Source organism: Equus caballus, chromosome 12, assembly GCF_041296265.1.
Source record: "Equus caballus isolate H_3958 breed thoroughbred chromosome 12, TB-T2T, whole genome shotgun sequence".
NCBI lineage: Eukaryota > Metazoa > Chordata > Mammalia > Perissodactyla > Equidae > Equus > Equus caballus.
Window position 1 is genome coordinate 50,183,521 of NC_091695.1, and position 15,342 is coordinate 50,198,862.

The 15,342-nt window shown below is 60.1% G+C and overlaps 2 protein-coding genes across 3 annotated transcripts; one reads left to right on the forward strand and one right to left on the reverse strand.

The window, feature by feature from the left end:
- Nucleotides 1–230: 230 nt before the first annotated feature.
- Nucleotides 231–10,996, reverse strand: PKP3 (plakophilin 3). 2 transcript variants are annotated; one of them, XM_023654848.2, is made up of 14 exons: nt 10,224–10,996; nt 8,404–8,599; nt 5,489–5,568; nt 4,718–5,343; nt 4,506–4,629; nt 3,806–4,010; nt 3,329–3,503; nt 2,633–2,750; nt 2,391–2,561; nt 2,129–2,314; nt 1,393–1,546; nt 997–1,189; nt 813–900; nt 231–607 (listed from the first exon to the last, which is right to left on the reverse strand). In XM_023654848.2, exons 1-14 carry the CDS (start codon nt 10,293–10,295, stop codon nt 572–574), a joined length of 2,424 nt encoding a protein of 807 aa, XP_023510616.1. In that variant the 5' UTR covers nt 10,296–10,996; the 3' UTR covers nt 231–571. The 2 variants fall into 2 exon arrangements, with proteins under 2 accessions (XP_023510616.1, XP_070085151.1); XM_070229050.1 differs by having other exon boundaries at nt 8,404–10,038; nt 10,224–10,335.
- LOC138916551 (uncharacterized) lies at nt 10,539–13,836 on the forward strand. Its single transcript, XM_070229189.1, has 4 exons — nt 10,539–10,640; nt 10,735–11,150; nt 12,211–12,423; nt 12,528–13,836. The coding sequence occupies exons 1-4, from the start codon at nt 10,539–10,541 to the stop codon at nt 12,832–12,834; spliced, it is 1,038 nt and encodes a 345-aa protein (XP_070085290.1). The 3' UTR covers nt 12,835–13,836.
- Nucleotides 13,837–15,342: the final 1,506 nt, after the last annotated feature.

The window sequence follows — 15,342 nt, forward strand, 5'->3', positions numbered from 1 at the left end:
GACATCAGGGCTCCCTCTGCTGTCTGTCCCACGTCCTCCACTCTGTTAGCCAGCTCTTCCCCTGCTGGACACTCCCTCCTCCCTCTTCTGGGTCCCCTGACCTGGAGAGGCCCGTGTGTGGGCCTGGGGGGGTGGGGGGTGACTCTCCGCAGGGGCAGACATGGTGTGCTTGGGGACGCTGGGTTGGACCTTGAGGTCAAGCCAGCTGAAGAAGCATGCAAGGCCATGGCTGCTGTGTTCACGGCCACCTTTATTCCCAGTGCTGGCTGTCCCGAGGCACTGCCGGGCCACGGCCAGCCCCAACTTTGCCAGTGTGACTTGGTCACCCCCCATGCACCAGAGTAGCCTCAAGCCCTGCCCTACCCCCTGCCCTGCAGAAGCCAAATCCCCAGCCACAGCCCCCGTCCCCTCCCTGATGGCCCAGGCCCTTCAGAGTTGCACACGGGGGTCCAGAGAGGGGCCCCTGAGCCATCAGCCTTCTCCTCCAGGCCAGCCGGTGAGCAGTGCAGAGCTGAGCCTGTCCCTTGGAGGCTGGGCCTCATCACATCCTCCTCCTCTGAGAAGGCCTCGCCTATGGGCCCAGGAAGTCCTCCTTTCGATAGCCCTTCTGCAGTGGAGAGGGGGCCCAGAGTTAGGGCCCACGCCTGCCCGCCTGGCCCTGCTTGTCCCCGCGTCCCGCCCTCTGCCGTGTGCTGGGCATGGGCCCCTCTCTCTGGGTCCCAGCTCTCCTTTCTCTTGTCTCTGTGTCTCCCCTGATGCCGCCCTTTGCCCACGTCCCTCACCTGTGCCTGCCCCAGGCTCCCAAAACATACCGCCCGGAAGTCCCGGTGGAGCTTGCTGTACTGCCACAGATTGGCCAAGAGGCTGGAGGCGGCCCGGGAGGACTTCTCGCTGTCAGGGCTGGGGGAAGCGGGGGAGCAGAGGTCAGCAGGGTGACAGGCACAGCCAGAGGCAGGGGGTCTGGGGCCCCCGCTGTCCTGGGGTCAGGGCCTTCACCTGTCCCGCTTCTTCTTGATGAAGACCAGCTTGCGGAGCCCGTCGAAGTAGAGCAGGTCTCGGGCGGCGATGGGACTGGCCACCACCAGGTTGTTGAGCACGGCTATGATGTTGACCAGCACGTCGGCTGGGGGGGCCTTCTCACCCACGCTGCCCGGCAGCTTCTCGATCAGGTGACTCACCACCTTAGTGGCTGTGGGAGGCAGGGAGGTCAGTCTCCAGCCCCACCCCCAGCCACCTCAGCACCTTCGGTCCCCTGGCAGCTGGCCTGCCTGCCCATCCACCAGCTCCAGCTTGCCAGAAGCCAGTCCCACTGTCAGTAAAGACAGAGTCTAGGTGTGCACCCAGCCAGGCAGGGTGAGGGCGGAACCCAGGCTGCGAGACAGCCTGACTCACACATCTCGTCCTTGTTCCTGGCATTCCGAGACAGGTTTCGGATCAGGCCGGTCAGGGAGCGCAGCTGGTGGTGGTCCGCTGTCCGAACCCGGTCCAGCAGTGGGTTTAGGATACGCTCCTGCTCCAGAGCCAGGCGGCTCAGCACACCTGCCCACTGCAGGGGGTGGGGGGATGAAAGCAGGTGAAGGCCGCCCAGCCAGCCCATGACCAGCACTGCAGGCTGGCCCCTGTCTCTCGAGCCTCGTGTACCCTGGGGATCCTGCGCTGGACTAGCTTCTCTGTCTCACCTGCTCGGTGCACCGTTTCCTCAGGGCCGTTCTTGCTTCTGCCTTCGCACCCCAGCCAGGAGCCTCACCAAGTGTGACTCCAGCCTGGTCCCTCCTGGCTCAGACCTCCCAGGCACCTCCCCTAAAACCCTGCACAGAACCTAAATCCTCACGGCCCTGCAATGTGCCCATCAGGGATGCCGACCTCATGTTGCTTGCTGCGTTCACCTCCCTCCTGCCCTGCCCAGGCGCCGTGTCTCCTTTCGTCTCTCACTCTGGTGTCCTGGCTCATCCACCTGTCTTCATGCCCTGCTGTCTGTCTCCCACAGAGGGTAAACTAGGGAGCAAGCTCCCGTCCCCTGTGCGCCCTCATGTCCCCAATGTGTGGCCAGGTGTAGGTCCCATCAGACCGGGGCAAGTGCTGCGTGGTCCCCAGGATGCCTGTGGGACATCCGCAGAGGGATGCTCACCCTGCGGTCACCCGCGGTGATGTTCTGCAGCGCCCCGGCGGCCGCCTCTGTTGTGTGCCGGTTCAGCTCACAGCGCTGCAGCAGCCGGTTGTACAGGCCCACGATCTGGGGGCTCCACAGCCACTCGAGGCCCTTGGGGTCCTTGGACACCTCGGCAAAGGTGAGCGCGTCGGCCGTGAGGGGCAGCTGGGCAGGAGAGCGTGGAGGGTCAGCTGGGGTCAGGCCGGGGCCCCTGCTCCCGCCCGCCCAGGCCCGCGCCCACCTCTCGGAGCCGCCGGCTCTGCGGCGTAAAGCAGCCGACCACCTCGCCAGGTGGCGCCCCAGCCATGTCCCTGCGGCCCCGGCCCTCGAGCCGCTGCAGGGCGGACGGCGGCATCTCGTCGTACAGGCGGTAGGACAGATTCCTGAGCACGCACACTGCGTTCTCCACACTCTGCAGAGAGCGGACGGCGGTCAGAGCAGGCTGGAAACCCCGGGGCCCCCTCAGCACTGGCTGCCCCTCACCTTGTCCTCGCACTTGCCCACGTCCAGGGCATGGTTGATGTAGGTGACCAGGGCGTCCACCAGCCCGTGGCACTCACGCATCTTCTGGCGAGTGGTCTGGGAGGCTGAGCTGAGGTTCCTGTGGGTGGAGTCAGATCAGAGACCCCACAGGGACCCCTCCCCCAAGCAGAGCCCATCCCCACAGGGACCCCACCCCTGCTGCAGAGCCCACCCCTACAGGGACCTCGGGCAGAGCAACCCCACAAAGAGACCCAAACCCAAGGGCTGCGATCCTGAGCCCCAATCTCCTCCTTCCCCAATTTGGTCCTTGCCCCTCTGCACCTCCTGCTCCTGGTCCCTGCTGGACACTGCTGGCCCTGGTGCCTCTGCACGCCCATCCCCCATCCACTCCCCGAGTGTCCAGAGTGGGGTTATGAATGTCTGACCAAGTGCCTGATTTAACGAAACTCGAGCCTGCGGCCCCCAGAGTCTGCTGACGTCTAATACCTGCTGGCCTGTCCCACTCCCGTGTCACCACCTATGCCTTGCCCGGTCTGTCCACTCCTCCCAGCCCCTCTGGTGGCTCTGCCTTATCATGAGACCTCGGATTCGAACACCCCTTCTCCGGGCCTCCCCTGCCCCCTCCCAGGTATCCAGCTCTTTCCCCACGGCCACCATCTCGGCCTCTCCCAGCTGACTGCCCCCTGCTTGGCGCACCTGAGGAAGCCCGTGGCATTGTAGAAGATCTCAGCCTCGGAGGCATTCTGCTGGATGAGGGGTGGTCCCCCGGCCCCTGAGAGGGGGCTCAGCACCAGGTCCGTGAGCTGCTCCAGCGTGTCCCGGGCCAGGCGGTCCTTCAGGTTGTCACTGGAGGACAGGTTCCACAGGATCCCTGGGGCAGGTGGGCAGAGGCAGGGGTCAGGGACCGCCCTCTGGCCCCTCTGGCTCTTGCAGGGAGGGTAGGGGGAGGCTCCTGACCTCTCCCAGGGCCCCGCTGGGGGGAGCCTGAGTGACCCGCAGGGTCACAGGGCTGCACCGGAGCAGAGGGACAACGCTGGGGGCCGCCACAGAGACATGGAACAAGAACAGTCACAGGCACCCACGAAAGAGATGGGCCTGGGGCAAGGACAGGGACAGAGAGCAGAGAGGGACAGAGGCAGAGGGAGGAACGATGCTAGTGCAGGGCCCGGCCACCTGTGACGTTCTTGCGCAGCTCGTCGTCCTGCTCACGCAGCGTCCGCAGCAGCTCGAAGATGCCGTTCTCCTCCACCAGTGCCAGCTTGTTGTCCGCATTATCGTAGATGAGGTTGCGCATGGCGCCTGTGGCGTGGCGCTGCACCTCCTGGTTGGCGTGGTTGAAGAGCTTCACCAGCCGAGGCACAGCCTGGAGGCTGCGGGCCTGCAGGCACAGGCGCACAGGGGTTAGCACAGGTGTGCGCGCTAGATAGGTGTGTGTAGATGTATGCAAGTATATGAAGGTGTATAGAGATGATGCAGACGTGTGGAGGGGTGTGCAGCTGGGTGCACATGTATGCAGGTGTGTGCACATCTGTGCATGTGTATGCAGGTGTGTGCAGAAGTGTGCTGGTATATTCAGAGGTGGACAGGTGTACACAGGTGTGTGCAGAGGTGTTCAGAGGTGGACAGTGTGCAGGTGTGTGCAGAGGTGTGCAGGTGTATTCAGAGGTGGACAGTGTGTGCAGGTGTATGCAGATATGTGTATATATCACTCCCTCTTGCCCCTCCCCTGCTGAGGCGGCTCTGGGCAGGATGGGGTCTGCCCAGTCAGCTTGGGGATCAGTGAGGGGTGGTCAGGGACCAGAGGTCAGTGAGACTTGGGGGGGCCAAGGAGGGCGGTCAGCAGGGGTGTTCATGGGCCAGCAGGGGCGGTCACCTGCTTCTTGGCCGCTGCATCGCTGTAGCACTTATGCTGGATGTAGGCGGCTCCCAGCACCTGCAGGTTGGGGTCTGAGGCCATGAGGTACTTGACTGCTGAGGGCAGGTCAATGTCGTCAAAACTGCACAGACAGGGGCTGAGGGTAAGGCTGAACTGGGGATGGACCAGGTCCACAGTGCAGCCCCCTCCCTGAGCCAGGCCCAGCTCACCCGCTGCTGAGCCTCTGCAGAGCGCGGTGGCTGCCATAGCTGTCCAGCCCACGCATGTCCGGCAGGTGACCAGAGTCGGCCAGGCTGAGGCTGCGCACGGATGGAGCTCGGGCCACGGGCTCCAGGACACCTCCTGGCACCGCCCCGGCCCCCCCACGGCTGCGGTGGCTGCTCTGGAATCGTTGCAGGGTCCGCATGGCAGGGGCACGGATGGTCCGGCTGGGCGGCCCCTCGGCGGCCTCTGGCCAGTCCAGGCCCCCTGCTCGGCTGGAACTGGAGCTGGCCTGGCGCTCATAGGCAAAGGCTCTGTAGGCGGAGGCAGCCGAGGGCTCCAGCTGCTCGGACACCACGCTGTAGCGGTCGTCCAGGCCCCCGGCCCCCAGCCTCAGTGAGCGCAGGGACAGGGTGTCATAGTCCACCCGGCTCCCCCCTCCACCATGCTCATGGAAGGACACGGGCCGGGCAGGCATGGGCACAGCGGTTGGGGCTCCCCTGTACCCGACAGCCCCAAAGGCACTGCCCCCGTTGTGGGCAGAACTCAGCCTCCTACTGGAGCTCAGGTCCACGGCCGAGCGGGAGGACCAGGAGGCAGGGCTGTAGGCTGGCTTGGCGATGGGCCTGAAAGTCTGCGGGGTGGGAAGGGGAGGGCAGTGATGGGGTGCCGGGGGCTCACCTGGCACCCATCCCCTCTCCCTGACCCCAGAGCCCCCAGCCTCCCCCACGTAACTACAGAGCCCAGACTCTCCCCGGGCTGGAGAGGGTGTCACTCACCGAGGTGCTGTCCCCACTTAGGCCTTGGGAGCGGGAGCTGAAGCCAGCCTGCAGGGTGTGGTACTGGCCCCGAGATGTGCCTGTGGGCAGGGACACTGGTAGCCTGGTGGGCCAGATGGCAAAGTGCTGGCCTCCCCATTCCCTTCTATGACCCTGGGACCCAGGGCAGGAGGCCAGGTGGACTGCAGGTCCAGTGCCGTGGCCCCTGGTCTGTCTGTCACCTCGTCTCATCTCCTGTGACATCTGCCCTGGTCTTCCGTCTCCCACAGCCCCCTGCCCCTCAGCTGTGCTGGGGGACAGACGCGCTCATCCCACTGACCTCCTGGCTGCCTAGAGAATGTACCAGGGACTCCATCCTCCCTCCAGTCCCTGCCAGGGCCCAACACCTGGCCCCCTCCTCCAGGAAGCCACACTGACCTCCTGTAAGCCCGTCCTGTGCTGTGGTCACACGAGAGTGACGCTGCACTCACCAAGAACTCACAGTCTCCCTGGACCAGTCTGCCCTGAGGGGCAGCTCCCTGTCCCACCTGGCAGAACCACACCCACCCCATCCAGCCACACAAACTGAGGGCACCGGCGCCAGCCTGGCTCCGTGATGATGGACAGACAGGTGGGTGGGTGGAGGGTGGAGAGACAGGAAGGGGTGGGAGGCTGGGGGGATCATTGGAAAGATGGGTGGGTGGATAGTCAGACAGGTAGGTGAAGGGAGACCTGAGCTGGGAGGATGGAGGGACAGGAGGATGGAGGGAAGAATGGAAGGACGGGAGGAGGGATGGAAGGATGGAGGGACAGGAGGAGGGTAAACAGACAACTGGATGAAAATGTGGGTGGATACAGAGTGGACCGACGGGTGGGTTGGGTGTGGTTGGTCAGATGGACTGATGGGTGAGGGGACAGACAGATGATGGGTGCTGGGTAAAGGCCAACGGAGACAGTACAGCGAATGAACGGGGGGCACCGGCTGATGCCAGGGGCTGGTCTGTGGATGGGGAGGCAGTGTCTGGGGGTCAGCCTCTGCCAGGGTCCCTGCTGGGGCCACACCTGCAGGGAGAAGAGTCACATCTCCCCAGAAGTCCGGGGCAGAGTGGCTTGGCTGAAAGGACCCAGTGGTGAAAGGAAGGGGGCCACAGCCCCTCCTCACCCTGCCCCAGACCCGCCCTGGTTAATGAGGCTTCTAGGCTGGGACTATTAATCCTCTGACGCTGGTGAGGCTCAGCCTGGGGACCTACCTCCACCCCCAAATTATAATCCTCCTCCCCCTAATTGACAGGGTAGCCGCGTGGTAATTAAGCCCTCCCTGCTCCCTACTCTACCCCATGACCCCTGGGCACCCAACTTGGTCACCAGCAAGGCTGAGGCCCAGGGAGGGGAGGACCCAGGAATCCAGGCTGCCCTGGCAGCCCCCGCACTGGCTGGCCTTCTTCTCCCCCCGCCAGCAGCTGGAGGCCAGTCCTGGGGAAGGGCCCTCGAAACATCCTGTGAACCACTGTGAACCAGGGTTTCAGCCCCTGACATCCTGGGATGTTCATCCCACTGTCTAACTTCCACTCCTGTTGCTGCATCCTGGCAAGGGAGGAGATGCACACTGCAGAACAAGTGCCCTGAACTCACTGCCTCTGTGGGACCCTTTAACACTCATGCAGGCACACTCACACGCACACACTAACATTCACAGCCTCGCATGCACATACTAACAACATGCTCCCATGCGTGTATACACTCACACGTGCATACACGCATGCTAACACGCATACACTCATGCACATACACTAACATTCGCACCCTCGCACGTGCACACTAACAACATGCTCCCATGGGGGCATGCACTCACACGTGCATACACATGCACACATCATGCTAACACTCACACACTCATGCACACACACTAATATTCACAGCCTCACACACACACACTAAAACACGCTCCCGTGGGTGCACACACTCACATGTGCATACATTCATGCCATCACGTGCACACACACGCACACACTAACATTCACACCCTCGCGTGCACACACTAACCACATGCTCCCATGTGTGCATGTACTCACGTGCATACGTGCACACACACGTTAACACGCACACACTCATGCACACACACTAACATTCACACCCACACACGCACACACTAACAACACACTCCCATGCGTGCATACACTCATGTGCATACATACTCGCATGCACGCTAACACGTACACCCTCACATGCACACACACGCACATACATGCCAGTGGAGCCAGGAGTCCTACACAGGGTCTGCTGCCTGGCTCTGTGGGGCACTCCCCACCTGCGGTTACACAGAGAATATCTGGGTCACTCCAGCAGGGCCCTCCCCTGCAATTCCACCGGGAGACCCTGGTCCAGACAGGTCTGGCTCCCGCTCAGGATTCCCGGAGCCCGCCCCCTCACGCTTCTGTCTGTGCATTCCCATGGGGCGTGGGGGGTGCTGGGGAGGAACGATGGAGTCTGCGTGTCTATGTCTCAGTGTGTTTGTGTCTCTGTGGGACTGACGTGTGTGTCTTCGTGTCTCTGAGACGGTGTGAGTCTGTGTTACGTGGGACCCGACTGTGCATGTTCCGGGTTTGCTGACAGAGATGGGCCTGGCTGGCTCGCCACGTGCTGTTGTCTCCCACTTGGGGCTAGGGGCCAAGGCAGCAGGTGGGACCCAGCCAGGCTTGGCCAAGAGGACCCCCGAGTCCCCGCTGGGTGGTGGGAGGCCCCACCCATGGCTTCTCCCACGCCCGGTGGGGCGGGGCCGGTGACTCAGGGCAAGGCCTTGGTGAGTCAGGGAGCTGAACCCTGGAGCCCGCCCCACCATGGCCTCTAGCCCTGGCACCGCCACACCCACCAAGGCCACCTCTGCCCACGACCGCCCTCCCCGCCGCCCAGCGCCCACCCTGCCGGTGTCCGCCTACCTCTGGCTGCCTCGGCCACCCCCTCGGGATCGGCTGCCCCATTGTGCCTCGGCTGCTGGCCCAGCTGCAGGAGGCGGGCACGGACCTGCTCCTGGACGCGGGCTGCCCGCAGCCGCTCAGCCTCTGGCCCCTCGGCGCCCCGGCGGTCCAGCTGCAGGTCCGAGGGCAGAGCCAGGGAGCACACGCCGGCCTCAGGCTGCAGGGCCGACAGCAGGAAGTTACCGTCCTGCATGGCGGCCAACGAGTACGGGGCTGGGTCCACCTGGCTTGGGCCGCGGGGCCGCCTCCAGCCGGAGCTGTCTTCACCGTCTCGTCCTGCGCGGCCCTGTCCCCGAAGTCCCCTCCCTGCTTGCCTTGCCCAGAGCCGGGCCTGGAGACAGACACCCGCCCAGCCCTGAGCTCAGCTGGGGGCGGGGACACCTGGGCCAGGTGGGAGGGAGGGGCCACTGCCTGCTTAAGGTGGAATTTGGGCGGAAGAGCAGGCCTTGTGTGGCCCAGATCCGGGCCTGGCTCCCGGCTTCCGGCCCCTCCAGGACCGGGCAGCAGGGGTCTGGGCCTGACTTCGTTCCCAGTCTGAAAGGCCAAGTGGGCCCTTGGGATGGGGGTGGGCTGACCAGGCCCCAGTGTCCTGAGCATTAGGGAAGGCCAGGGAGGCCACTGGGGAGCCTATGGCTGGCCACCTCCGGGAGTCTGAGGGGGTGGACTCCCCTCCCTGGGGGGCTACGGGCTCCAGGTAGCTCCAGGGACCAGGCAGCCCAACCACAAGGCTGGGGTGGGGCCTAGGCAGTGATGGATCATGAGTGACTATTAGGGGTCAGAGATCAGAGCGAAGGATCAGGGTTGAGGATAAAATGATTGTGGTGGAACTTTGGGGGTGGATGGGGGTCCTATGGAGCCCTTGCCCTGGTCCCTGGTGCCCGAGAGCCCCTAGAGGCATGTGGACAGACCAGCCTACCCCCTGGGTTCATGACCCTCCAGACCTCCATCCTGTAGGCCCTGGAAGTTGCCCCAGCCCCCCACCTCTGCAGAGGCCTCCGAAGGGCTGGCTTGGCCCTCTCTGGCATCCCTCCCGGGCTCCTGCCCCCCAGGCCATGAGGGTGGGAGGCTGTTCCCAACTTGTGAGTCAGGGCCGGGCTCCACTCGGCGGGGCTGCCCCAGGGGATTGACTCAGAGGGGCCCACCTGCCCAGGCTGGTGGGGCAGGAGCTGGGGTGTTTGAAGAAGAACCCAGGAGTCTGGGAGAGCAGGGCCTAGGAGGGGCTGGAGTCGGAGGTGGGTGGGGAGGCCCGGGCCCAGTGGGGCTGGCCCCCACCCAGCTGGACCAGCATGCTCCAAGGCCTCCTGGGTCGGCCTGGTGTGGATCAGGACAGGCCCCCAGTAGACTGAGCAGGGGCGAGGGGTAAGCCCAGGAGGGCTGGAAGGTGAGGGCTGAGCGGTGCCTCCTGAGTTCCCCTGGAAAACTCACCATGGGGCCCACTGAAGCAGCCTCTTCTCTCCCTAGAGCCCATTCCTCTGAGCCCTGTCTTCCACAGAGGCCCCTTCCCTGAGCCCTGGGACAATTGCCTTAATCTGCAGTCAGTCCTGGCAGGGGACGTGGTCCCAGGTGGGGATACTGATGGGGGCGGAAGGCGGTAGCCTGGGGGTGAGGAGGGGTGTCAGGAGGCAGTCCTGGGGTGAGGTCAGTGCTGGGGAGGAGGGAGCTGCGGGGGTGGGAGTCAGAGGTAAGTGTTGGGGGGGTAGAAATGGAGGGGAGGCACCCCAGAAAGCGCCCTGGGGTGGGGCTGCCAGGCCAGAGGGGTGATGCATGGGTGGGAGACCTACCCTGCTGGTGCTCCGGAATCTGCTGGTCCCATGGCTCATCCCAGCGCCCACTGTTGCTGGCCCAGGCTCCATCCTGGGCCTGGCACGTCCGTCCGGGGCAGCCTCTCACTGCGGGACGGGACTGTGGGGGCACTGGGAGGGCGGGGCGGGAACGCCCGCATGCCCAGCTCACCAGACTGGTTGCTTCCCTGGGAGATGTGTTTTGTGTGGAAAAATCCCGAGAGACAAGTTTGTGCGACGCCGAGCGGGCCTGGAGGCGCACGGCTGGCATGGGCCTAGGGCCCGCCCTTCACTCGGGGCCACCAGGCCTGCAGCATGACTGGGGGAGGCCAGCCTCCAGAGGCAGGCTGCAGGCGGGGGTCTGAAGGGCTTGTGACGAGGCGCCAGGTGGAGGGCCAGAGCTGCACAGGGGTGAAGGTGCTTTGGTGGGGGTGGCAGCCATGGGAAGGAGAGGAGGCCTGGGGCAGGGGTGGCATAGCCGCAGGTAACTCCAAGCCCTGGTTTTCAATAGCCTCGCAAGTTACCGAACAGCTGGCAGGGGCCCCGAGGCCAGTTCTGTGGGGCTTCCCCCTCCTCTTGGCAGGGAGGGCTGGAGGTGCCCCAAAGCCATTCTGAGGAATACGTGGACTCCTCCCCATGCAGACCTCCCGCCTCTGTGGCTCAGTGCCCCAGGAAAGCCTGGGGTCTCCGGCGCGCTTTCTCTAACTGCTGCAGGGCCCGAGGGACCAGCGGTGGCCAGAACCTGTCCCCATCGCTCTCAGTCCCAGGCTCGCAGCCGCGTCGCAGGCGGAGGAGGGTTCACCCAGAGAGCTTAGAAAACAGGGCAGTGCTGGCTGTGCGGGCAGGGCCTGGGAATTTGCCTGTGAGCCCTGCGGTGGCTTTGGTGCACCATCCGGTTCAGAACCTGGAACCTGAGGGCCTCAAAGGGTGAGTGAGTGAGGTGGGCGGCTCTGGGGAGCCTGGACTCTGCCTCCGGGAGTCCCAAGGAAGGCTATGGGGGCTCCTCCCTCTGACTGGGCGTAAAGGACTCCTGGCAGCTGTCACAAGTCTCCGGAGGAGGATCTGGGGGCACAGAGCAGGGCTGGCGGTCGGCAGGCCTTCAGGGCGGAGGGCAGAGTAGGGGAGGGGTGGAAGGAGGACCTCCTGATGCCGGCTTTGGTGACCTGCTGCGAAGGGGGTGCTCAGCAGGGGGGAGGGGCTGCCAGGTGTGTGGTGCGGAGCTGGGGGAGGCACAGGGGACCCCCGCCCCCAACCCCTGTCCGCAGCCTGGAGGTGGCTTATGAAGGAGCAGAAGAGGGAGAAAACCTCGAAGACGCAAACAGCAAAATAACATTCCAAACAAAATTCAGGGGCGCGCCGGCGCGCCAAGAGGTTAGCTAGGTCGCCTGGGGCCGCACAGCCTGCAGGGGTGGGGACGGGCCAGCGTGGCCCTGCCGCGAGTGACGCACCAGGTGCGGGGGCGCAGCTGTGGCGAAGCCCCCAGGCGCCGGTCCCGCTGCCTCTCGGCTCCTGCCTCGCGCGTCCTAGGCGCTTCCTGTTTGCAAACCCGCGCCCACGCTCGCCAACCTTCCAACTTCGCGCGGTCTGGCTCCCGCCAGTCCAGCTCAGGGCCCGCCTCTTCCACTGAGGCTACCTGGACTTGCGCGGGGGGCGCCTCCGCGATCCCCGGGGTCCCTGGGGGGACGCAGGGGCCCGGCATCCTGTTTGCCCCCATCTCCCGCCTTTGGCTGGAAGGTAGCTGAGGGATACGGGTCCCAGTCGGCCCGAGGGAGCGGGGCACACTCTTCATCCGACCCCCACCCCACCACCCGTCCACCGTCTGTCCGTCCGTGCGTCATCTGTCCGTCAGAGCAGACTGAGCTCTTCCTGAGCACCCGGCGCTGCTCTGGGGAAGGTTGTGTGACCAAGCTTCTCGAGGAGCTCTCCTTCTGGGGTCTGGCGGGGCGCAGACGATGAACAAACAAACGCTTGTCCTTCGTCCTCACAGGAACCCCAGGAGGGCGGAGCTATGCCGGCCTCCAGTCTACGGTTGGGGAAACCGAGGCTCCGAGGCTAAACAGCTCCCGGAAGTTGCAATGCCGGCCGGCTGTGCAGAGAGATTTCTTACCCTGAGCGACAGCGGGAAAAGAGTGGTCTTGGGGGCTAGCGCCGGCTGGGAGGATGGAAGTCTGGGCAGAGCCCCGGGTGGTCCCCTAGCCAGGTCTGGGCCACTTCCTGGGGCCACTTCCTCCGCTGGGGCCAAGAGGGGGGATCTGTGCCCTTAGCCTTCCCTGGGGGTTTAGCTTTGGTTTTGTTTTAACACAGATCCGCTCCTGGGAGCCCGTCCCAGCACCTGCCTCTCGCAGCCCTCTGCTCTCACGTCTTGGCCCCTGCATGTGGCTCGTGTGCACACGCCAGGGCTGCGGATGTCTGTGGGCTCACACTTTTCCCTCAGGGCTTGGCCGGTCTTGTGCTGACTTCCCGGCGGTGGAGAGATCAGAGCTGTAACTACCACTGCCCGCACCGTCCGCCCTCTGCTCTGAAGCCCAGAGACTTCACACACACACACACACACACACACACACACACACACACACGCGCGCGCGCGCGCGCGCACTGCATAACTTTCTAGCATCGGTGTTTCCCACTTTAGATTATGGTCTGTATTTATCTCAGAAAAGTTTTCTTCTGCTGTATCACTTGCATATTTTTTTCTCTTTCACTTCTCTTGTCTTCTTGCTTGTCTGTGCTCCTTCGTCTGTTGTCTTCTCGTGAATTGCTTTTAACTCTGTTCTTTTCCATTTCATTTTGTATCTTTTCCACAAGCTGGTCTTCTGTATTCCTGACTGGGTTTTTGACAATGGCTATTCTTATTTTTTGAATAATAGTGTTTTTTGAATAAAAGTAGCTTTTATTTCTGTCAAGGTTTTATTTTTCTCTTCCATTTTTCCCCCATGTGTTGTCAGATAATTTTAATTTCCTTTGTTTTTGTCACTGACTTTTTAAGGAGACATTTTTTTTTAGCACAATTTTAGGTTCACAGCAAAACTGAGAGGAAGGTGCAGAAGTTTCCTCTACACTCCCTGCCCCCATGCACGCACAGCCTCCCAGTATCACCATCCCCCACCAGAGTGGGACATTCGTTACAGTGCTTGAACCTACGTTGACATGTCATCATCACCCCAAGGTCCATAGTTTACATCAGGGTTCACTCTTGCTGTTACATATTCTGTGGGTTTGGACAAATGTATAATGACGCGTGTCCACCATTCCAGTGTCACGCAGAGTAGTTTCACTGTCCTAAAAGTCCTCTGTGCTCGGCCTGTTCGTCCCTCCCTCTCCGCTAACCCCTGGCAACCACTGGTCTCTTTATTGTCTCTGTAGTTTTGCCTTTTCCAGAATATCATGTAGCTGGAATCATACAGTATGTGGCCTTTTCAGATTGGCTTCTTTCACTTAATAATATGCATTTAAGTTTCCTTCATGTCTTTTCATGGCTTGATGGCTCATTTCTTTTTTGTGCTAAATGATATTCCACTGTCTAGATGGACCACAGTTTATCCATCCACCTACTATTGGGCATCTTGGTTGCTTCCAAGTGTCAGCAATTATAAATAAAGCTGTTGTAAACATCTGTGTGCAGGTTTTTGTGTGGATGTAAGTTTTCAGCTCCTTTGGGTAAATACCAAGGAGTGTGATTGCTGGATCGTGTGGTTAAGAGTATTTTAGTTTTGTTAAGAACCACCAAACTGTCTTCCAAAGTGGCTGTACTGGTTTACAATCCCTCCAGCAGAGAAGGAGAGTGTCTCTTGCTCCGCATCCTCACCAGCGTTTACTGTTGTCAGTGTTCCGGATTTTGGCCACACTGGTAGGTATGTAATGATATCTTACTCTTGTTTTAATTTGCATTTCTCTGATGACACGTGGAGCATTCATGTGCTTATTTGCCATCTATATATATTCTTCAGAGGGGTGTCTGTTGAGGTTCTTTTGCCCATTTTTGAATTGTGTTGTTTGTCTTCTTATTATTGAGTTTTAAGAGTTATTTCTATAGTTCAGGTAACAGTCCTTTATCAGATGTGTCTTTTGAAAATATTTTCTCCCAGTCTATGACTTGTTCTCTCCTTCTTTTGACATTTTCTTTCACAGAGCAGAAGTTTTTGATTTTATGAAGTCCAACTTATCAATTATTTCTTTCATGGATCGTGTCTTTGGTGATGGATCTAAAAAGTCATCACCATACTCAAGGTCTTCTGGATTTTCTCCTTTGTTGTTTTCTAGGAGCTTTATAGTTTTGCATTTTACAATTTAGGTCTGTGATCCATTTTAAGTTAACTTTTGTGAAAGATGTAAGGTCTGTGTCTAGATTCCTTTTTTTCCTTGTGGCTGTCTGGTTGCTCTAGGACCATTTGTTGAAAAGACCATCTTTGATCCTTTGTCAAGGAAGAGTTGACTGTATTTATGTGGGTTTATTTCTGAGCTCTCTATTCTATTCCATTGACCCGTCTAGTCTTTTGCTAATATGACACAGTCTTGATCACTTTAGCTTCACAGTTGGTCTTGAAGCTTGTAGTGTCCTGCAAGTTTCTTCTTTCCTTCAATATTATGTTGGCTGTTCTGGGTCTTTTGCCTCTCCATATAAACTTTAGGATCATTTTGTTGAGATTTGTTGCTGGAATTTTGACTGGGATTGCATTGAATCTATAGATGAAGTCGGGAAGAACTGACATCTTGACAGTATTGAGTCTTCCTATCCATGAACATAGGATCTCTCTCCATTTATTTAGTTCTTTGATTTCATTCATCAGAGTTTTGTAGCTTTCCTCATATAGATCTTGTACAGATTGCTAGATTTATACCTAAGTATTTCATTTTTTATGATGCTAATGTAAATGGTATTGTGTCTTAAATGTCAAATTCCAATTGTTCATTGCTGGTATGTAGGAAAGTGACTGACTTTAGTATATTAACCTTGTATCCTGCAACCTTGCTATAATTGCATATTAGTTTCAGGAATTTTTTTGCTGATTCTTTTATATTTTCTACAGAGATGATCATGTCATCTGCAAACAAAACAGTTTTATTTCTTCCTTCTCAATCTGCTACCTTTTATTTCCTTTTCTTGTCTTATTGCATTAGC

Coding starts and splice junctions, on each gene's coding strand:
- LOC138916551 (XM_070229189.1), top strand. CDS start 10,539: ATGACTGGGGGAGGCCAGCCTCCAGAGGCAGGCTGCAGGCGGGGGTCT. Junction 10,641..10,734: donor AGAGCTGCACAGGGGTGAAG/GTGCTTTGGTGG, acceptor GGTTTTCAATAG/CCTCGCAAGTTACCGAACAG. Junction 12,424..12,527: donor CCGGGTGGTCCCCTAGCCAG/GTCTGGGCCACT, acceptor GTTTTAACACAG/ATCCGCTCCTGGGAGCCCGT.
- PKP3 (XM_023654848.2), bottom strand. CDS start 10,295: ATGGAGCCTGGGCCAGCAACAGTGGGCGCTGGGATGAGCCATGGGACC. Junction 3,504..3,805: donor GCTGCGCAAGAACGTCACAG/GTGGCCGGGCCC, acceptor CACCTGCCCCAG/GGATCCTGTGGAACCTGTCC. Junction 2,751..3,328: donor AATGCCACGGGCTTCCTCAG/GTGCGCCAAGCA, acceptor CTCCACCCACAG/GAACCTCAGCTCAGCCTCCC.